Source organism: Microcebus murinus, chromosome 8 (genome assembly GCF_040939455.1).
Source record: "Microcebus murinus isolate Inina chromosome 8, M.murinus_Inina_mat1.0, whole genome shotgun sequence".
NCBI classification, from domain to species: domain Eukaryota; kingdom Metazoa; phylum Chordata; class Mammalia; order Primates; family Cheirogaleidae; genus Microcebus; species Microcebus murinus.
Genome location: NC_134111.1, coordinates 104,975,546 through 104,998,299, shown reverse-complemented (window position 1 = coordinate 104,998,299; position 22,754 = coordinate 104,975,546). Strand labels below are relative to the sequence as shown.

The window sequence follows — 22,754 nt, the reverse complement described above, 5'->3', positions numbered from 1 at the left end:
ACTCAAGCTGCCAAGTACGTATGTGTGTTGTTCAAGAACAGTAAAGCTGACCCACAGAACTCCACAAATACCTTTTATTTCCACAGCAGAAACCCAGCTGAAGGGCCTTAAGATTTGATCTAACCGCCTCATACCCATTACAATAGCTGCTACTAAAAAAACAGAAAATAGTAAGTGTCGGCAAGAATATGTACCTTGGACACTGTTGGTGGGAATGTAAAATGGTGCAGCTATTAAGGAAAACAGTATGGCAGTTCCTCAAAAAATTAAGCATAGAATTACCATACGACCCAGCAATTCCCCCTCTGGGTCTATATATACAGAAGAACTAAAAACAGGGTCCTGAAGAGACATTTGTGCACTCATGTCCCATGTTCACGACAGCATTATTCACAACAGCTAAAATGCTGAAGCAACCCAAAAGTCCATCAATAGATGAATGGATAAACAAAACGTGGTATGCGCGTACAACGGAATATCATTTGGCCCTAAAAAGGGATGAAATCCTGATACATGTGATACATGCTAGAACTTGGATAAATCTTAAGGACATTACTAGGTGAAATAAGCCAGTTACAAAAGGACAAATAATCTACGATCCCACTTGCACGAGGTACTGAGAGGAGTCAGATTCATGGAGACAGAAAGTAGAACAGTGGGTGCCAGGGCCTGGGGGGTGTGGTGGGCAGGAAGGGAATGAGAGTTTGATGGGGACAGAATCTCAATTTTGCAAGGTGAAAGAGTTCTAGAGATGGGTGGCAGTTGATAGTTGCACAATATTATGAACTGTACACTTAAAAATGGTTAAGACGATAAATTTTATGTTAATGGCCATTAACACAACTTGTAAAAACTGAAAAAAAAAAAGATGTGATCTAATTCAAGCCCTATCAAGTGCAAAAATTCCTTCTCCAGCATCCCTGACAGCCATCTAAGGTCCCTGATCGCTCCAGTCAGGAGTCCTGCTCACTCACACACTCCTGCTCACTCACACACTCCCTCCACAGGCAAGCACTGCGTGACTGTGACGAGCCCGGCTCCATGGGCCCAGGACACACCAAGGACTGGGGCAGACAGAAAAATACAACAGTTAAATGTCAATAGGCTGTGGGGACTTGATGGGGGCACCTAAGTCACCTGGAGGGAGGAAAGACCAGGACTCAGGGAAGGGCTCACAGACAACTGCTGCCAGGTGAGGCTGGAGGAGGAAGGCAGCTCAGGCCCCAAGAAACCAGCCTGCACTGAGGCAGGAGGCATAGTGAGGGAGCCAGTGCTGACTTCAGGGGTGCGCAGTGACCGGAATTGGAGGGGCACAGATGTGGGGACAAGACAAGGGCCTGAAAGGAAAAAACTAGCAGCAGGTCTCTAGGGGCCTCGTGAGCCACACCACGGAGCAGGCTGTGCCTGGAGACAACCAGAACATAGCAAAAGATGCAGCAGGGAAGATGGAAGTCAGATTTACTTTTCAGAAAGATGAGCAAGATGAAGGCTGCAGGGAGCAGGGAGTAAGGAGGCTGGGGACAGAAGCCAACACACTGGCAAAATCAGCTTCAAGTCTCTAAGCCCAAGTTATGGACCTATACCAGGACAAGGCTCTCTCAAGACTTCCTAGGAGACAGCCTGACTCCACTATGCACCCCTACACCCCACTGCTGTTACAGGGAATGAAACCCACCTGTATGCATTTTGGTAACATCTAAGGCTAGCCCGCAGCCAACTACCCACTGGGTACAGGAAGGGCTGTGTTAATTTTACTCTGGGACAGGTCCAACTCCACTCCTCCATGAGGGCTACTTGGCCTGACGACGAAGGCAGGCCCTGGGGGTGACCTCCTCCAACATCCAGGCAAATATGGCCCAGGCTCAACCTAACCAGAAAGCCTGACATCCAAGTTTCCAGCCCACAGCGAGCAGCTTAGGAAGGCACAAACCTACGCATGTACGACTGACGCAGGATTCCTTGAAGACAGTATAGCTATTCAAACAGCAACCAGGAGACAGAGGAACGGTGTAGACAGGAAGGAAGGGAAGAAAACAAGGAAGGAGGGAGAGAGACAGGGAGGGAGGGAGAGAGGTAGACACCAGAGGCTGGAAATGCAGGAAGAGAACAGAGACACCCACATGCCCAGGGAAGAGGAAAAGCAGCTGCTGCAGCTCCCCTGGCCCTGGCTAGGCCACCTGTCCTCAAAGGAGGTCCCAAAGGAGAAAGAATGATGGCTTAGATGCCTGGGTGTGCAGTCTCCAGCCACCAGGCCTGAAGCAAAGTGCCTGTAAAGTTTCCTATTTCATACGTAAAGCTTGAAGGACTTGTGTATAACACAGGCTTGTTTGTTTTATTATTCAGTTTTAAATCACTCTGTCTATAACTCTGGGGCTCCAGCACAGGTGGGATCAGATTCCAAGCACAGTGTTCAACAGACACCACTGAAACTCTTCCTGAAACCATCCCACTAAATTCAAAACACTCACCCATCACTACTTGTTACTCACACTGGTAAGTTCAAAATGCCAGTGGTGCAGTATTACCTTGTTAAGACAGCATTTTCCAATTATCTGGAGTAGCTCATTTGTTCTTTCAGGCTCATGCCCGGCCACAATTCGGGCTGGTTTTGCTGATAATGGCTCTCCTGAAACCATTACAACCACGTCTATGGCCTTCTGTAGGAAGCTGATTTTTGCGTCTTTATCCTAAAATATTTCCATAAAATACAAATGTTAAAATACTTCAAAGAGTTTGTATTATATTCAGTTTGTTCAATAGGCACAAGATAGATCTTGTTTATTAAAAATATTTTTAGATTTATGAGTAATTTTAAAATACTGACCTTTTATAACAAAACAAAAACGATTCATTAAAGCTTTTAATTTAGTGATGGGGTAGTATTAGCCTTTGAAATATTAACTTCATTTTTCAGTGAATAAAATTAGCATGATATGGCAGTTGCCACAAATGAGAAAATGAAATGAGAAAGGTATGTACGTCAATCCACGAATTAATAGACCTTGTATTCCAACCATTTTTCAGCATACAAATGATACGTGCCACAGTACACAGCCTATGAAAAGTCCCCACACGTGAAGGAGAGGAGCGGTAGGGGAGGCGGCACCCCACACAAACCTACCTTCACGTTATCAGACTTCATCTCAGCGTCTGTGTAGAGGCCCTTCATGAAACCAGTCATTCTAATCACCTTCAAGAGATAAAGAGAGGCCATCATAAACCCTCGCAAGACAGCCTCTTCATCAGCCTCATCCATGGAACCCCTGTCAGAATCCACTCCACGCATACTTGACATCTACTACTCGGAGTGTTGCGCCAGGCAGAACGCAGCCCGGTCCTCACAGGACTCAGTCTGGCTAAGGGGGCAGACAGGTAAAGATTACAAACACTTTGCAGGTGCTGAAGATGCACACAGGACTATACCTAATCCACACTCAGGAAGTGTCAGGAAAGGCTTCCCATTAGAAATCGTGAACTGAGCCCAGAAGGCTTACAGAAGAGTTGGGGGAGGGGCCATTTCGGAAGCACATGCCAGACAAAGAAATAACCTGTACCAGGTCCAGGGCCCCCTAAGGACCCTGTTTCAGGGATTGAAAAACGTTTGGGACGGCAGGAGCCTGAAGCCAGAGATACACCAGCCTGACCTAGAGGCCCTTCGGGCCATTCAGTAATAGGAATTTAGCCATTCAGTAATAGGAACTTAGCCAAAAGGAGGCGCAGAATAGTTCTAAGGTGGGGAGAAACCAACCGCAAGAGTCCCTCAGGTGCAGTGGAGGGAATGGAGTCCAGAAAGAAAAGGAAATTTTAGCCTGGGTTTCTAAAACTGGAAGTTCCAGAGGGATCTTTAGTCTCACTACCTGTTGTTAGTCACTTCTTAGGAGAGTAGGGTGAGAGCACCCCATCACTTTCGTTCTCTCCCCATCTAGCCTCCCCTCAGGTAACCTGTAACCTAATCAGCTTTTAGGGCAGTGATTTTCTCTGTTCCTTCCCACTCCAGGCCAAAGTTTTTCTTTCAGACCAAAGTTCTGGGTTCTTTCAGACCAAAGTTTTTCAAAATGTGGTAGGTTACTATAAAACCAATATAATGGTAGCAACAAGCATCTTTTACAAAACAAAACAGAATAGCTGGGTCCCTTTCCCAACAGGCTGCATGGTATGTAGTAAGGACAGGTATGTGTGCGCCAGGTCAGGTATTTATTACTGTGAGACATGTTTTAAAAACAAGATAGTCCCACCCTAATATCACCCTTCTCTGGAATCAAGCTACAAGTACTTAATTTGCATCAAGTTAGCTATTAATTAATCTAGAAGTTTTCATTCCACACCAAACTTCTTAAAAGCCATGCTACTGTTTTTCTTAAGAAGACAGGTGGGACATTAAGGGCATCCTGTATTTAATATTCCTCTAACATTTCACTCTGTCCTTGTTGAGGTTTTCTCAAGATGCTGGCAGTTAAAATTGTAAGCAATAATTCTAAGTAACAAGAGACATTAATGTCATAGGATTCATGCTTAGCTTAATGAAAGAGGTAGTTAGTTTAGCCATAGCTAAAATATAAATATGGTAATTTGAATACAATATTCAGGGACAGTAAAGAATTTTCATAGGGCTGGGAGCTGCAGCTCACACCTGTAATCCTAGCACTTTGGGAGGCTTAGGTGGGAGGATTACTTGAGGCCAGGAGTTTGAGACCAGCCTGGGCAACAGTGAGAATGCGTCTCTGCAAAAGATAGAAAAATCAGCCAGGTGTAGTGGCATATGTCTCTACTCCAACCTATTGGGGAGGCTGAGGCAGGAAGATCATTTGAGCCCAGGAGTTTGAGAATGCTGAGCTATGACGACACCATGCACTCTAGCTGTATAGAAAGAGCAAGACTCTGTCTCCAAAAAAAAAATTTTTTTTTCATAGGAGGCTCTCCACCTATTATCTGAAAATGCTTTCCAGTATGTCAGTCCTTCTAACATCTTCATCAAGTAGGTGACAATTAATGTATTTATCTTTAGACAGGTAGTGAAATTAATTTCAGCGTCAGATTAGGAAAAGTCTTTGGAAGAAAATCATTCCACACAACCTGTCTACCTGACCAACAGAGTCAATGCCCACTCGAATGTTCCTCTGCCTCTCCCATGACGATGCCCTCCAGCCAACCACCAGGTAGTCACTGAGCTGCCACCCTAAGATCCACGGGATAAGCACACACCCTGCGTCTCCCTCCTATAGCTCTGCATTCCATGAGGCAGACAGGACTAACACAGAAGATAAAAGGTGTTGGTGGCCACGGCTATGGTAGATCGGGCTCACATCTGGGCTAACTCTTACTCTTACTTGTTCTCCCCCAGTCAGACGACAGAGCCTGCCTACTTCGTAGGGTGTTGGTGACACAGCACACTGTCCTGCTCCCACAGGGCCCTCCGCACAGCCAGGACAGGCTGCAAGTGCTGGAGGAGGAGGAGGAGACCACTGCAGACAGCCCTTGGGACGTGGGTGGATTCAGGAGCATTTTTAAGCACAAGCAGGGTTTTAAGCAGGGTCACACGTTCCAGGAGAGCGCACATTATAAGCTAAGGAAAGAGAGCAGAAATGAGTAAAGCAAAGTCTGTGGAAGAATAAAGTGCCCAACCTGTGGAAAAGAGTGAGAAAGTTTGAAGACCACCACTGGAAGCCGGCAGGTTCAACCTCACTCCTAAACCCCAAAGAGTTCCCGAGTGCCCTCGGGTGCACCATGGAAATGGGCACTGCCCCCTCCCCACCCCCGGTGGCGACACACCTGAGAGTTACCAGGAGCCTTGACAGATTCCATTCAACAGGGAATGTTTGTTGTGTAATTTCTATGTACCTTGCCCGGTGCAGTTCACCCGAGATGTGCTAACAAACAAGCCACAGTCTCTGCCACTGAGGAATTCACCAACCTCAAGCGGGGAAAAGTCAGGCAACCAATTTCAATTTGTGCGTGTTGTGCAGTTTACTAACAAATACTAAACTGCTCTCTTACAGTTTTTCCTGGCAGGTACCCCTACAACCACCTCCAGTAAATTCACCCAGTGGTATTTATTAATGCTGTGTAGAGGGAAATTGGGGGCTAGGGGGAGTACAGAGAAAACTAATTCCACTTTCCCAAGATTTACGGAGCACCTTCCACGTGCTACCTGCTGCAGGGTACGAGAGAGGGATGTCACAGGGTTGGCGGGCGCGCGACACAGAAACTGCTCTGCCAGGCAGAGTGGAGGATGAAAGAGAGGATATAAAGAGATACACAGGCAGGCGGGAAAGAAATAAGAACGGTCCCTCAGGGGGCCGGGAGCCTCCCTGTAAGAGGTGGCCCAGGGGGCCGTGAGGGCCAGGACCTCCACGCAGAGGGCACCCAAGAACTGGGCCTACTGGTCGCCCTCGGACCGCAGGCCGGGCTCCCGGGACAGGGGCCGCTCCAGCCCGCTCCGACCCCAGCCTCTGACCTTGACGGGGTCCCTGACCCCGACCCTGGGCCGACCAGCACCCGGCCCAGATCCAGCCCCCAGGCGCGGCCCCCACCGCGCACCCGCCCCAGGTGACCGCCCAGCCGCGGACCTCCGACCCGCACCCTGACGCCGGCCCACCCCCGGCCCCGGCCCCGACCGGCCCCGACCGGCCCCGGCCCGCACCCCGGCGCCCACCTCCGTGATGATGTCGTGCAGGTAGCGGAACGGGGGCTTGCTCAGCAGCTTCTCCGTCAGCGGCGGCCTCCGGATCACCTTCCCCAGCGCCTCCTGCGTCCGCCTCACCACCGCCGCGTTCATGGCGGCGCCGCTGCCCGGCTGGCCGCCCGCGCCCTCCGCCGGCCCGGCCGAGCCTAAGCCCGGGTCCCTGGCCGCCGCCGGCCCCGCCGCCGCCGCCGGGCCCCGCCGTGACGCGCCGCTCGGGTTTCCATCCCACAGTGCACCGGCGCCCGCCACGGCGCCTGCGCGGCGGCCGCAGGGCGTTCGGTCGCCAGGGCTGCGCGGCCTTAGCAACGGACGCGCCGCGGCGCCCCGCCCACCGCTCGCCCGCGCCGCGCCCGGCCGCAGGAGCGCCGGTAGGTGCGCGGGCTGTGTCGCCCTCTCGCGGCCGGGAAGGCGGCGCTCGCGCTGGCTGTGGGCGGCCCCGGCGACAGCGGCCCGACTTCCGGGACTGTGCCGCCCGCCTCACTGCCCCGGGGTGGTGGAGGCAGGCGCGGGCTCCCCGGAGGGGCCGGACTGTGTTGCCCCGGAGACACGGGGTAGAAAATACAGCGTCCCGCCTGGCACTTGACGGGGCTGCTGGGTCTTCCGTAACGTCTCTGGCTGCCTTCGAGATTCTACTTTTATCGTTGGTTTGCCAGAAGTTGGCACATGATGTATCCATTAGTGGATGCGGGGGTCTTTTTCACCTAAAATTTACATTATTCCACAGCCCGCGGAGAGCAGGGGGCCACGGGGCGAAGGAGGCCTGTGGAGACCCCGAGGGCTCGGGCCTGACTGCTCTCAGGGACCGCCTGAGCATCCGGGTCTCTGAGGGCATCCCGGACAAGGGCAGGGAGCGGGGACTCTGAGGGCGTCCCGGACAAGGGCAGGGAGCAGGGACTCTGAGGGCATCCCGGACAAGGACAGGGAGCGGGGACTCTGAGAGCATCCCGGACAAGGACAGGGAGCGGGGACTCTGAGGGCATCCCGGACAGGGGCAGGGAGCGGGGACTCTGAGGGCATCCCGGACAGGGACAGGGAGCAGGGACTCTGAGAGCATCCCGGACAGGGGCAGGGAGCGGGGACTCTGAGGGCATCCCGGACAAGGACAGGGAGCGGGGACTCTGAGGGCATCCCGGACAGGGACAGGGAGCAGGGACTCTGAGGGCATCCCGGACAGGGGCAGGGAGCGGGGACTCTGAGGGCATCCCGGACAGGGGCAGGGAGCGGGGACTCTGAGGGCATCCCGGACAGGGACAGGGAGCGGGGACTCTGAGGGCATCCCGGACAGGGACAGGGAGCGGGGACTCTGAGAGCATCCCGGACAGGGACAGGGAGCGGGGACTCTGAGAGCATCCCGGACAGGGGCAGGGAGCGGGGACTCTGAGAGCATCCCGGACAAGGGCAGGGAGCGGGGACTCTGAGGGCATCCCGGACAAGGGCAGGGAGCGGGGACTCTGAGGGCATCCCGGACAGGGACAGGGAGCAGGGACTCTGAGGGCATCCCGGACAGGGACAGGGAGCGGGGACTCTGAGAGCATCCCGGACAGGGGCAGGGAGCGGGGACTCTGAGAGCATCCCGGACAGGGACAGGGAGCGGGGACTCTGAGAGCATCCCGGACAGGGACAGGGAGCGGGGACTCTGAGAGCATCCCGGACAGGGGCAGGGAGCAGGGACCCTGAGGGCATCCCGGACAAGGGCAGGGAGCGGGGACTCTGAGAGCATCCCGGACAGGGGCAGGGAGCGGGGACTCTGAGAGCATCCCGGACAGGGACAGGGGGCGGGGACTCTGAGAGCATCCCGGACAGGGACAGGGAGCAGGGACTCTGAGAGCATCCCGGACAAGGGCAGGGAGCGGGGACTCTGAGGGCATCCCGGACAAGGACAGGGAGCGGGGACTCTGAGGGCATCCCGGACAGGGACAGGGGGCGGGGACTCTGAGGGCGTCCCGGACAAGGGCAGGGAGCAGGGACTCTGAGGGCGTCCCGGACAAGGGCAGGGGGCAGGGACTCTGAGGGCGTCCCGGACAGGGGCAGGGAGCAGGGACTCTGAGGGCGTCCCGGACAAGGGCAGGGAGCGGGGACTCTGAGGGCATCCCGGACAAGGACAGGGAGCGGGGACTCTGAGGGCATCCAGGACAAGGGCAGGGAGCAGGGACTCTGAGGGCATCCAGGACAAGGGCAGGGAGCAGGGACTCTGAGGGCATCCCGGACAGGGGCAGGGAGCAGGGACTCTGAGGGCGTCCCGGACAAGGGCAGGGAGCGGGGACTCTGAGGGCGTCCCGGACAAGGACAGGGAGCGGGGACTCTGAGGGCATCCCGGACAAGGACAGGGAGCGGGGACTCTGAGGGCGTCCCGGACAAGGGCAGGGAGCGGGGACTCTGAGAGCATCCCGGACAAGGGCAGGGAGCAGGGACTCTGAGAGCATCCCGGACAAGGGCAGGGAGCAGGGTTACCCAACCGTGCCAAGAGCCTGGCTCAGAGGAGGTGGCCATGGAGTGGACACATGTCCCTGGACATTGCCGCCTTCAGGAAGCATGGATTCTCCCCTAGGCCAGCAGGTCCGAGAAGATGCAGCTAAGGATTCCTGACTCCAGGAAAGAGACCTGGAACCAGGACCTCCCCAGGGTGGGGGCTGGGAGTAGGGGTGCAGAAGCCCCCTGGAGCCCACAGTTCTGAAGGCTCCAGACTGGGAGGGCGGCCATGCAGCCTAAATTACCCTTAAGCTTCTCAGAGTTATAAAAGCTCTGGGGAGAAAGGCAGAGAATACAAAAAAGGATCATTCATAAAAAAGGATAATCGGTTAAAGGACTGCAGAAAATCACAACAAAGAAAGTGTTTGAAAGGTAAAAGGCAGGCAGGAGATGCTTTTGAAATGAGCAGTTTCTGAATGAATGCTAACCACGGCTCTGACTCACTCCAGGAGCCAGCCCCACAAAGCAATGTGCCTTCCAGGCCCTGCCTCCACTCACCTGGAGACAAACATTGCCGGAGACAAAGGCCTGGGGAGGCCGACTTGGCCCTACCTCATGAACTCCACATCTGCAAGCCCAGGATGTGGGTCAGGATGGGAGGTGGGGGGAGAGTCAGGCACCAGGTCGGAGAAGTCCTGCAGAGCTGGGACTTAACCAGCCCTGGACCCACAGGGGCAGCAGCGGGGGTTGAGGCTGGAGCTACCAGATAAAATGCAGGATGTCCACTTCCATTTGAATTCCAGATAAACAATTTTTTATAGTATAAGAATATCCCAAGCAATATTTGTGACATCCTTTTACTAAAAGATTTTTAGTTTTTTATTTGAAATTCAAATTTAGCTGAGCATGTGGCATTTGTATTTGCTAAGTCTGACAACCCTAGCCATGGTGGCCAATGTCTGTCCACTGGGCAGAAGAAGGTAGGTGAACTAGGCCCAGGAAGCCCAGCAAAAACAGATTTCTCCCACAGGTAGGAGGCCTTTCCTGTGATTTCTGTTTCCCCAGCTTGGAGTACAAAAGAAGGTCGCCAACTTTCCGAAGTCCAGCTCAGATGTTCCTGCCCCATCACTGAGTCTCTATTTCTGTCTTGTGCAAGCAGAGGGCCCTGTGGGTGCCACGAAGAATGGGGCGGGAAATACACAGTGAGCAGACCATAATACCAGGAACTCTCCCTGCTGCAGTGCTAGCAGTGCGGGGGTCCGCTGCTCTCCCTCTCGCAAGGAGGCTCTCGTGACTTTGGAGGGGTTGGGATCTGGGTCCCCTTGTCCCCAAAGGCCTCTGAGTAACTTGTGCCAATTCCACAACAATCTTTCAGCCCTGAACATCTTTCAGCCCTGCTGCTCAGTTGCTTCTCTTGGGTGAGGGGTAGAAGGCCTGCCTCGCCAGGCAGCCTGGGACGCCCTTCCTTTGCCCAAAAGATGACACCAGGAGAGTGGGGCTGGGGGATCCTTCACACCACAGGCCCCCTGCATGTGAGAAGAAGAGCCACTGTGGACAGGAGGCTTTCAGGCTGTCTCAAGGGAGCCTCCAATGATGGCTCCTACTGGACACGCTCCACTCTGATCAGGTTACACAGAGCAAATGTCATTACATTTACAACTTAGTTTTATTTTTTACTTATTTATACTTTTAGAGACAGGATCTCCCTCCGTCACCCAGGCTAGAGTGCAAGTGGCGCGATCACAGCTCACCGTAACCTCCGACTCTGGAGCACAAGTGATCCTCCTGCCTCAGCCTCCCGAGTAGCTGGGACCCATAGGTGCACACCACTGCCCGGCTAATCTTTCTTATTTTTTGTAGAGATGGAGTCTCACTATGTTGCCCAGCTGGTCTCAAACTCCTGGGCTTAAGCAACCCTCCCACCTCGGCCTCTCAAAATGCCAGGATTACAGGTGTGAGCCACCTCACCCGGCCTACTTTTATTGTTTACCATGTTATTTATTTATTTATTTTTCTGAAACCTCCTCAGCTTTATTAAGGCATAATTGACAAATAAAAATCATACATATTTACAGTACAGTGTGATGTTTTGATTTATGTATAAATTATAAAATGTATTAAATTAAATGTATTATATTTACATGTATTAAGCTAAATGTATTAAATGTATTATATATTTACATGTATTAAATTTATTATATTGTATTTACATGTATTAAACTAAATGTATTAAGTTAAAATCAGCTAATTAACATATCCACTGCCTTTCATATTTATCTTTTGATGGTGAGATAATTTAAGATCTAGTCTTTTGGCAATGTTCAAGTACGTAATACATTATTATTGACTCTAGTCTCCATACTGTAAAAGAGATCGCCAGAATTTATTCATCCCATCCAAATGAAAGTTTGCACCCTTTGAATGAACACCTCATTCACACACACCCAGCTCCTGGCAACCACTATTTTATTATCTGTTTCTGTGAGTCCAACTTCTTTAGATTTCAGTATTTGTCTTTCTGTGTCTGGTTTATTTCACTTAACATAATGCCCTCCAGTTGCATCCATGTTATCACGAATGACAGAATTTTCTTCTTTTTTAAGGAAGATATATATACCACATTTTCTTTATTCACTCATCCACCAATAAACACTTAAGTTCTTTCTATATCTTGGCTATTGTGAACAGTGCTGCAATGAACGTGGGAGTGTGGAAATCTCTTCCACAGACCGATTTCACAGCCTTTGGATATATCCCCAGAAGTCGGGGACCTCTATACAGTTTTCCATAACGGCTGTACTAATTTACATTTACACCACCAACACTGTACAAGTTTTCCCTTTTCTTCATATCCTCACCAACACTTGTTTCTTTTGTCTTTTTGATAATAGCCATTCTAACAGGTGTGAAGTGAGCTCTCATTGTGATTCTGATTTACATTTTCCTGTTGATTAGTGAAGTTGAGCATTTTTTCACATACCTGTTGGCCATTTGTATGTCTTCTTTTGAGAAATGTCTATTCAGGTCATTTGCTTATTTTTTACTTGGGTTATTTGTTTTCTTGCTCTTGTTTAAGCTTATTATATGTCCTCAGTGTTAATTCCTTGTCAGATGTATATTTGCAAGTATCTTCTCCCATTCTGTAAGTTGCCTCTTCACTCCATTGTTTCCTTTGCTGTGCAAAAAGCCTTTTAGTTTGATACAATCCTAATCAGGGGTGGGGAACCTGCTGCCTCAAGGCCACACGTGGCCCTCTGGATTCCCAAGTGGGGCCAAATCCAAACTTCACAGGACAAATCCCTTTATTAAAAAGATTTGTTCTGGCCGGGCACGGTGGCTCACACCTGTAATCCTAGAGCTGTGGGAGGCTGAGGTGGGAGGATCGCTTGAGCTCAGGAGTTTGAGACCAGCCTGAGCAAGAGCGAGACCCCGTCTCTACTAAAAATAGAAAAATTAGCCGGGCATGGTGTTGCATGCCTGCAGTCCCAGTCACTCAGAAGGCTGAGGCAGGAGGATCGATTGAGCCCAGGAGTTGGAGGTTGCTGTGAGCTAGGCTGACGCCACGGCACTCTAGCCCGGGTGACAGAGTGAAACTCTGCCCCCCCCCCGCCCCGCAAAAAAAATAAAAAGTAAAAATAAAAGGATTTGTTCTGTAACATTTGGATTCAGTCAAAAGGCCACAGTCAAGTATCCAGAAGGCCACATGTGGTGGCCCCGAGGCCACGGGTTCTGCACCCCTTTTACATTTAAGTCTTTCACCTATTTCGAGGCGGGTTTCGTATGCAGTGTGAGATGCGGGCCCCATTCCACTGCTCTGCATGTGGGTACCCAGCACTCCCCACACCCCTGACTGAAGAGACTGTCCTCTCCCCGGCGTGGGTTCTTGGCACCTTTGCTGAAGATCGACTGACTGAGTTCTCCCGCCTGGGCTACCCCGACCTGCGCTCCTTTGAAAGCCTGCAGTGACCTCCCGCTGACCTCGTGGGTCCCTCCGCAGAGGCTCCTACGGCCGCCGTCCGGCTTCCTCTGGGCCCACGCTTGAACAAGAGCGCACAACCGCCGGCTGGACAACGTCTCTTCCCAGCTGGAGTGCAAGATCCGGGAAGGCAAGAGCGGGATTCCAGATGTCTCCTCCGAGCACCCATGAGTATTGGCTGAATGCACGTGTGGGTGCTTGAAGGAGGAAATCTTAAAGGAGGAGTGGCCTTCTCCTCTAGTGTGGCCCTGGCCACTGCAGGGGATGCTGTGGGGTGACACACAGATGCCCCCCTCCGGGCCGAGGCCCTCTGCCCAGCTGCCAGGAGCGTCAGTCCTTGTGGGCTCACAGCCAAGTTCCTCTCAGGGGAGACTCAGCCAAAGGGTCTACCCTGCTCCCTGCTGCGGGCAGCCCACATGCAAAGACTGGTTAAGCTGGGGACACAAGCCCAGTTTCCCAGGGAACTCTACCAAAGAGAACCGCTATCAGGGATGGTCTAAAGAAGTGGATGCTAAATTGAGATTTTGGGGCTGAGTCACCACTGACCAGCCGAGCCGAAATCCCCCGCGGTGGGTGTGAGAGGGAGAACTGGGAGGCCCACACACCCAGCGACCGGTCCCACCACGACCGTGAACGCGTTCATCAGTGTATTTACTGATAAACCGGTGTAAATCACTGTGTTCACTGACAGCCCCCCAGCAGGGGGCGCTGTCTTGGGCATCTGAAAAGACTGTGGAATCCCATGCTGATGCTGTTGTCACGGTGACACAGACAGTGGATAATGACCATGAAAGGCTGGGGGTGGGGGTCAGAGGGCCTCCTTGGCAGCAAATAATGCCACTTGCAGCCAAAGAGCAGAAATAGCTGAGGACCACACTCAAAATTAGTTATGGGCGTAGTGGAGCTCCGGAGAAGATTCAATTCTCCACTCTGGGAATCGGCTATGCCAAGGTCAGACTGCTGGTTGAGAAGGAATGAACCGTTGAGACTGGGAAGAGAACATCCGGACTGATGCACTCAAAAATCTAGAATCCCCAGATTCTCAGGAATCTCCTGCTTACAGAAGTGGCCCCCTCTTCCTGTTAAAGGCTGGCGCTTGAGCCCGGCCTATAATCCCAGCCGCTAAGGCGGGAGAATTGCTTGATCCCAGGAGTTCCAGGCTGCAGTGGGCCATGATTGGGCCACTGCCCTGCAGGTTGGGTGACAGAGCAAGACTCTAACTCTAAACACAAAAAACATATGGCCCAACACAGTGGCTCACACCTACAATCCCTCACTTTGGGAGGCCAAGGAAGGAGGATTGCTTGAGGCCTGGATTTTAAGACCAGCCTGAGCAACATAGAGAGTCTCCATCTCTACAAAAAAAATTGGAATATTAGCTGGATGCAAGGGTGTGTGCCTGTAGTCCCAGCTACTTGGGAGCCTGAAGCAAGAGGATGGCTTGAGCCCAGAAATTTGAGGTTGCAGTGAGCTACGATGATGCCACTACACTTTAGCCTGGGTGACAGCACAAACCCATCCCCAAAAGCTAATGATAATAAAAATTTTAATTTAAAAATAAATAATAATAAATAAATAAATAATAAGCTAGCACGTGTCCCTTTCCTGAAGACAAGATAGAGGCCTCTGTCTCACAAATACATGCTTCTTTCAAGACGCCACCATCCACCTCCTGACACCAGGCAAATCGCAAGCATAGCCTAGGGGGCCGAGCTGGCCTGCGAAGGGAGGAACAGACTGTGCTGTTCCAAAGGAGCTGCGGGCTGTACCCGACACAGACCACAGGACCCAGGAGAGCACAGCCAGGACTGCCCCCAAGGGTGCTGGGGCCAGCAGAGGACAGAGTGTAGAGTTGGAGAAGACAGAATCGATCTGCGTGGGAAGACTTTCCACGACGCAGGATGTGTGAACCTGGCAAGGACCCAGGGACACAGTGCTGACGTGCTGTTAGAACGGCTCTTGGAAGCCTACAAAAAAAAAAAAAAAAAACACGGCCGTCACAAGTGAAGGAGCTGCAGCCCTGCTGTGGAAGAGTGGGGGGAGAGTGGGCCTGCTGGACAAACGAGTCGTGTCAGGCCAGCAGACCCACCAGCTGACTGTGTCCCGGGCGAGGGCCCAGAGGTCACTTCTGTCCCCAGTGCACGTCCCCACTGTTGAGCAGCTCAGTGGTTTGGGCCACGACGGATATCAAAGGACAAAGACTGCACTTTGCACTTCCCACCCTTTTACCGCGATGGCCCTCGGTGGCCTCTCTGGGTTCTGGAGGCAGCACCTGCCACGCCTGGGACGCCGCTCGGCCACAGTTGCCCAGTGGTGCAAAAGGCCGTCCGCCCCGAGCTAGGCAGGAGCAAGGAAGAACTGCAGCAGGTGCGGGCTGTGGTGCAGCAGCCCGGCCACTTGGGCCGTATGATCTGGAAGACTCTGCGGCTCTGGAGGCACCCTTGATGGGAGAAGATGCCACCTTGCTTTAAACCTCTACGTTTGTGGTGACTTTATGGCAAGCCCAGTAGGAGAATCACAACGTGGACCCCTAGGATTCCAGAGCAAGGCCAGAGTGTCTGCAGCAAAGAAAAATCGCTGCTGGCCTGCCTCTGCACCCTAGCAGAGCGGGGGTGCCTGCTCTTGAGATACCGAGTGACAACCGTGCCATCAGAGCTGCCTGTCTGGAGCTGGGTTCCTTCGGACCCTCTGGGTCATAGGTCCAGCATCCGAACAGAAACCCCATACAACATGAGAGGGACACATCCCGGACCCGGCATGAGCAGGACCAGAGCCGCAAGCAAACCACACAAGACCTTCCTATCGTCTACCCCCGTTGCACCATGCCTGTCCCTCACGCCCCCAACTGCTGTGCTGGGTTGGGGGGGTGTCACTTATGACCAGCTGATGGAGAAGGACTAGGCCGAGCCTGGTTCACAGATGGGTCAGCTCAGGGTGGGCTGATTGGTGCCTGGGAACAGAGAGCTGCGGCACGGGGGTCTCCCCGAAAGGTGTTGGTGAGAGGGCGCCTCCCCCGGTCTCACTCACTAGTTCACTGTTGCCTAACAAATCTCCATAAACCCAGGAGTTTAAAACAACACAGATTTAATATCTTACAATTCCCGAAGTTGGGAGTCTAAAATGGGTCTCCCTGGGCCAAAGTCAAGGTGCTGTCAGGGCCGTGTTCCTCCCGAGACTCCAGAGGAGAATTTGTTTCCTGCCTTTTGCTGATTCTAGAAGTGTCCTGTGCCCCCTGCCTCTCGGGTCCTTTCCAGCAATGACAGCATTTCCACGTCTGCCTCTAGTGTCATCTCCCCCCCCCCAACTCTGGTCTTCCTGCCTCCCTCTATCACTTGCAAGCACACTTATTATTAAATCAGGCCCTCCAAAATAACCCAAGATAATCTTCCCATCTCAGGATCCTCAATTTATTTTTTTTATTATTTTTTACTTATTAGAGATAGCGTCTTGCCCTGTCGCCCGGGTTGGAGAGCAGTGGCACGATCGCAGCTCGCTCCTGGGCTCAATCAATCCTCCCACCTCAGCCTCCAGAGCAGCTGGGACTATAGGCGTGCATGGCCATGCACGGGGAACTTTTTTATTTTTTGTAGACAGAGGGTCTCACTATGTTGCCCAGGCTCATCTAGAACTGCTGGGCTCGAGCAATCTTGTGATGGAATTATAGATATGAGCCATCAGGCCTGGCCAGACTCCTCAATTGAACGACGTCTGGCAACGTCCCTTTTGCCATGCACCACAACGTACCTATGGGTTCTGAGGTCTAGGACCTGGACACCTCTGGGGGCTGTTATTCTGCCCACCTCACGTGGGCAGCACAGTTGGCTGTGCATTTTGTGTGGAAAGAGAAGTGGCTGGAGGTAAGAGCATATTCAGACCCACGGACAGCGGCAAAAGACTTGGCAGCGGCTTGTCTGGGCCTGGAAAACGCAAAGGTTGCGGGCGAGGAGTTTGTGGGTGAGTCTCGCAGGCAGACAGGCCCAAGGGGGTGGACACGCGTGTGAAGATGCCTGTGTCCCATGCTAGCACCACCGGAGCCCTCCCCATGGAAGAGGCGCTAAACAACCAAGCAGGCAGGTGGCTGGACCAGTTGCAATCAGCCTGCCTCTGTCATCGGCCGGCGAGTGGCACTGGTGGCAGGGATGCAGGACAGCGTGGGCCCAACAGCACGGGCCCCTACCCACCAGGGCTGATCTGGTTAGAGCAACAGAAACCAAGGCTGAGCTCCCAGGGCAGAACCCTGCCCCGAGGAGCCCAACTGGCCCCTGGGTGAAAAGTTGATTACACTGGACTGTTTCCATCCAATACATAGTCCAGATATGGGTTTGTCTATCCTGCCCTTATGAACGATCTCTGGAGGTTTACAGAATGTTTGATTGACAGATATCAGCACCACATAGTATTGCTTTGGACCCAAAGACTCGCTTTACAGCAAAGGAGATGTGGCATTGGGCACGTGCCCATGGGATCCACTGGGCCCATGCCTTGCCGCTCCATTCTGAAGCTACCAGCCTGAGCAAGTGATGGAGTGGACCTCTTGCAGGCTCAGCTGGGCACAGAATATACCCTAAGTCAGTGACCATCATAAACCACTGTCTCCAATAGATAAAATGCACAGGTCTGGGAACTGAGGGGTCAAAGTAGGAATAGCCACCTGACCTTTCCTCCCAAGGACCCATCTGGAGAATTTATACTTCTCATCCCCTCCACATTGGACTTTGCAGGTCTAGAGGCCTAGTCCCCTCAGGGGGAACGTTTCCACCAAGGGACACACAAAGGGGTCCATTGGGCTGTAAGCTATGGCAGTCACTGGTCTCTTCAGGCTCCTTGTGCCACAGGACCAGCAGGCACGGACTGGAGTCAGCGTCCTGGCAGGGGTAGGTAGCTGCCGCCGAGCATCAGGTGCAGGCGGGGCTATGGAATGGAGTGGGCAAAAGAAATCTGGCACCCAGGTGGCCTCAAGACCTCTCCTGGGTGGCTCATGCCTGTAACCCTAGCTCTCTGGGAGGCCCAGGCGGGCGGATTGCTCGAGGTCGGGAGTTCGAAACCAGCCTGAGCAAGAGCGAGACCCCGTCTCTACTATAAATAGAAAGAAATTAATTGGCCCACTAATATATATAGAAAAAATTAGCTGGGCATGGTGGCGCATGCCTGTAGTCCCAGCTACTTGGGAGGCTGAGGCAGGAGGATTGTTTGATCCCAGGAGTTTGAGGTTGCTGTGAGCGAGGCTGACACCACGCACTCACTCTAGCCTGGGCAACAAAGTGAGACTCTGACTCAAAAAAAAAAAAAAAGACCTCTCCTGGTACCACCCTGCCAAGTTTTGGTGGGAAACGAACAAGTGCCGCAGTTACAGCCTGAGAGGGGCATGGTGACCGGGACGAGGGTCTGCATCCTCCCGCCAGCTGCAGCGGCGGCTCATCCCACTGACCTTCCCCCTCTCCAACCCGGGAAAGAGACGAACCAGGATCCTAGAAGGGATGCTTCCAGATGGGGTCTTGGGAATTTTCCAGAAAGAAAGGAGGCGAGATTTCACTGGAGAGCCGTGGCCGAGCCTCCTTCCCACCTGCTAAGACTTCGCCACTTCTCTAAAACACACACCCGGCTCCGCCGGAGACTCTTTCAGGCCTGCTATACAAAGCAGACAAAGGCTTCATCTGCTGCACAGAGGTTATTACTGAAAATGGGTCAGTCTTTTGATGCCAGTGAAAGATGCTGGATTCCTGGTGATGGGCGCACACACACACACACACACACACACACACACACACACTCTGGACCAGGAAGCTGTAGGCCCACAGCCACCGGGGACAGACGCGGCTATCCTAGGTGTCATGCGGCCTTGGCCTGAGCACCTTCCGGAGCCCTGGAGGAGGGTTCCAGGAGGAGACGCTCTGCAGCGAGCCCCTCCTGCTGCAAGGCACCAAAGGTGGCTGTACCCTGCTGGCCCGCACAGAGTGTCCTAAATGAAAGGCGATCTCTGGAGTCACACATAACACGGCCTGAAATCTTGATGTCCTGAATATTGAGGGAGAGAGAGAAGCTGGGAGAAAACAGTAAAGACAAACAAACTGGGAAAATAGAGCAACAATTCTTATGTTGAGTGAGTTCTGAACTGATTTGGAGAATGTTCCTAAACCCGTAGCCCAAAGTGACAAGACCTTAATTCCTAGGAGCACAAAAGCCTCCATTTCCCCCAGGCGTGGGATGCCATCAAAAGTTGCCTGAAAGGGCAGCCGCATGATGAGTTTTGAGTTTTAGAAGAACTCAGGGGTCCCAGGTGGGCAGAGGGGAGGACAAGGAAGAACGGGAGCTGGAAAAGCAGAGTGGGAGGCATCGTGAGACCCTGTCTTGCAGACATGAGCTGAAAGTGAAAGCTGGGGGCAGGTGGGGTCTTTGCACCCTGTGCCGGCCAGGCCTCTAATCAGGCCCTGCCCAGCCCTTATTTCAGGACCCAGTGTCCACACCCGGGTGACACACAGAGACACACAGGGCCTGACACACAGAGACACACAGGGCCGGGCCTAGGCGCCCACCTATGGGGGACCGTGAGCTCAAACCTGGCGCCTCGGGACATCGGGATGAGGACGCTGCAGAGCCCCTGGAGCACGCGCTCGACCCCAGGGCGCTGCCACCCTGCTGCGGGCACTGACCCAGAGGCCTGAGCAGGGGCAGGGCCACCCCCTCACTGCCCTGACTCCCCCAGGAAGAGCCTCAGACATACCCGGCCTTCCAGCAAACACCCTAAGAAGGTTTAAAAAACAAAAAATGCAGGCGGGAAAGAGAGCACAGGGATTAGCAGCTCCCGGACCGTCTGTACAAGGGCAACAGGAAGCCCACGCCGGAGCTTGGACGGCCCTGCCCTCCCCCACCCCACAGGACGGGCGCTGGCGTCCTCCCTTCCCGGGTTCCCGCCGCACCGTGTGTGCAGGGCTGCACGGGCGAGACTCAGCCCGGGAGAAGCAAGGTCTTGCTCTGTCTTTCGTGTCGTTTCACACAACGTCCGTGTCCATCGCTTCGGTTTTTCGCCTTTCCCTTTCCGTAGCATTTTTGCCTCGGCCTCGCTCTCAAAAGCCCCCAGACGTGGCGTGTGTCCGGTGCCGCCTGAGCTCGCCGCGGTCCCGCTGGCTCCGCGGGTGTCGCCCTCGCGGCTGGCCTGGTCCGTGTCTGCCCCGCTGCCCTCTGCCCACGGTTGCCCTGTCTGCCTCTTCTGGCCTTTGCTCTTCCGCCGCTCTGTCCCTTTACCGTTTCTGCAAAGTCCTGGGTGATGAACGCAAGCCTGGTGGGTCTCCAGCGGCGGCTGCTCAAAGCAGCATGAAGCTCACATCTAGCTACCGAACACAAAACCGGGAAGTGAGCAGGAGTCAAATAAAAACCACCTCACAGTACGGAGGATTGCAGGCCTTTGCTTTTCACCGCGCTGGTCTCTTCTCATTCTCCACCTCTGCTAACCGAGCAGGCCGTTTCCCACGGACACCAAACGTCCCGGTCTAAACATGCTTTTTATTTTAAATTTAATAGCTTATAACATTTAAAACCGTATTTATGTTTTCTAATTATAAAAATACCTATTGTAATATATAAATGTATGTCATATACAATTTATGATGTATTTATACAACATATAATAAGTGCTTATTATATAATACAAGAAGGATACGAACAAACATAAAGAAGAGAGCTAACGCCACCCGTGTCCCGCCACACTGGAAAGGTGTGGGCATCCCTTTCAGCGTCTCTTCTCCGTGTACACTCACGCAAACACTCTGCCCCACAGACAGAGACTGTCCACTCGAGCACCTTATCTAGAAGGTGAGTTCATAGATATCTTCAAAAATAAATGGCAGCCTGTCATCCCAGCGCTCTGGGAGGCCGAGGCGGGCGGATCGCTCGAGGTCGGGCGTTCGAAACCAGCCTGAGCAAGAGCGAGACCCCCATCTCTACTAAAAATAGAAATTAATTGGCCAGCTAAAAATATATAGAGAAAAAATGAGCCGGGCATGGTGGCGCATGCCTGTAGTCCCAGCTACTCGGGAGGCTGAGGCAGGAGGATCGCTTGAGCCCAGGAGTTTGAGGTTGCTGTGAGCTAGGCTGATGCCACGGCACTCACTCTAGCCTGGGCAACAGAGTAAGACTCCGTCTCAAAAAAAAATAAATCAATAAAAAATAAAAATAAATAAATGGCAAATCTGGGTTTCCCGGGCCAACATTCAGCCGGAGAGTGGCGGGCTCAGGCCCAGCTTGCGGTGTTCACCCTCCTGCACCTGCGCCACCCTGCGGACGACACAGACCTTCCGAGACTCTCCACCACCTGCTCCCGGCCGCTGCCCCTGAGCACTGGGACAGGTTAGGGAGAAAAAACTGAGGTCCACTCAGACTTCTCTCCCCACACCCCGACGGAACCCACATCCTGGGGTGCCGAGGGGGGCTGGAGGAAACACCCCAACATTGTTTCTAGAGGATGAAGTGGGGGTGCCGGGCAGCCCTCCCGCCCCCACCAGAACCCTGACGGCTTGCACCAGAGCTCGGGAGGGCACTGCCCTCACCAGCCCCTGTTCCAGCAGCCTCATTTTCATCCACAGTGAATTTTACGGCCACATAGACGGGGAGTGGTTTGACCCGGACGGGCCAGTCCCTGCCACAAACAGCGTCTCAAGAGCAAACATCGCAAATCTAAAATTATCATTCTGGGGCCCAGCCTCTGACAGAAGCTGACTTATCACAAACTCCCTATACAAGAAGCCAGAGGTCTCCATGACCTTGAGAAACATCTTACACTGAACACTTGATTGAGATGATCTGGTATCAACAGCCTCTTTTAAAATCTTCTAAGCGCACAGTTTGGAAAATTATTCTTCTAGATGTTGAACTTTGGGAGACCCATTTCTCCTTGGTTCTCCTTGAGACCGGCAGATCCAAACTCTAGTTGCTAAGGAGACGCTTAGGTTGACGGTGTTGACCTGGTTCTTCCCATTAGGCATGTGGCCTTGGTGGCACCCCCACTTTCATGAAGGGGGCATTGTGGTAGCTTGAAATTGGCCACATGGGAGTACTTATACTACAGAAATTGGCAAACGCTACAAATCTTTTTTTTTTTCTTCTTCTTTCTTTTTTCCCCCCCGAGAGCCAGTTGTTAAACAGTTACTAACTAGCTCAGCGCCAGAGTCAGTAGTGTCTAAATGATTAGAATCAGTTCCTGGTGTCCTTGCCAACACACTGGGTTCTACGTCACAGGTGAGTGCCCTCCTGCCGGTGAATTCTCATCCAGACACCCACGAGAAGCCTTGTCTTCCTCCCGGCACACTCCGAAGACCGACTGTCGGGTCCCGCTGGAACACAGCAGCCAGCTCTGCACTCCCACCGCCCCAATGGTCTGGTTCTCACCAACCAGAGCACAGTTCGCCCCTCCCCGCCCATGCTGTGCTGAGCCCTGACCCTGGCTGAAGGCCTAGGGTGGAGGAGGGGCGGTGAGTGCAGGTCTGGAGAACAAACATCTTGCCGCACACCTGCCCCAGGTGAGATGTCTCATGAGGACAATTTGTTCTCTGGCAACGAGGAAGTGATTGCTTCTGCTGGCTTGGAGGCTCCCCAGGAATGTGAGGCTTTGAGATTCTCACTCATGTACCCGATTGTCCACACCCATGGCTTCAGGATCCTTCCCTATCTGGCTCCTATTTGACACAGGAGGCC

At 53.1% G+C, this 22,754-nt stretch overlaps 1 protein-coding gene across 5 annotated transcripts in view; it reads right to left on the bottom strand.

Moving 5' to 3' along the window:
* TRAF3IP1 (TRAF3 interacting protein 1) overlaps positions 1 to 6,980 on the bottom strand; it is a 68,019-nt gene extending 61,039 nt beyond the window's left edge. For 2 of the 5 annotated variants that reach the window (XM_012755668.2, XM_076006109.1), the window contains exons 1-3: positions 6,653 to 6,980; positions 3,122 to 3,190; positions 2,526 to 2,687 (exon numbers count right to left, since the gene is read on the bottom strand). In XM_012755668.2, the coding sequence (XP_012611122.1) occupies positions 2,526 to 2,687; positions 3,122 to 3,190; positions 6,653 to 6,775 (354 nt within the window). In that variant the 5' untranslated portion in view covers positions 6,776 to 6,980. The remainder of the gene's footprint in view (positions 1 to 2,525; positions 2,688 to 3,121; positions 3,191 to 6,652) is intronic. The other 3 variants (XM_012755669.2, XM_012755670.2, XM_012755671.3) reach the window with 2 other exon arrangements.
* Positions 6,981 to 22,754: the final 15,774 nt, after the last annotated feature.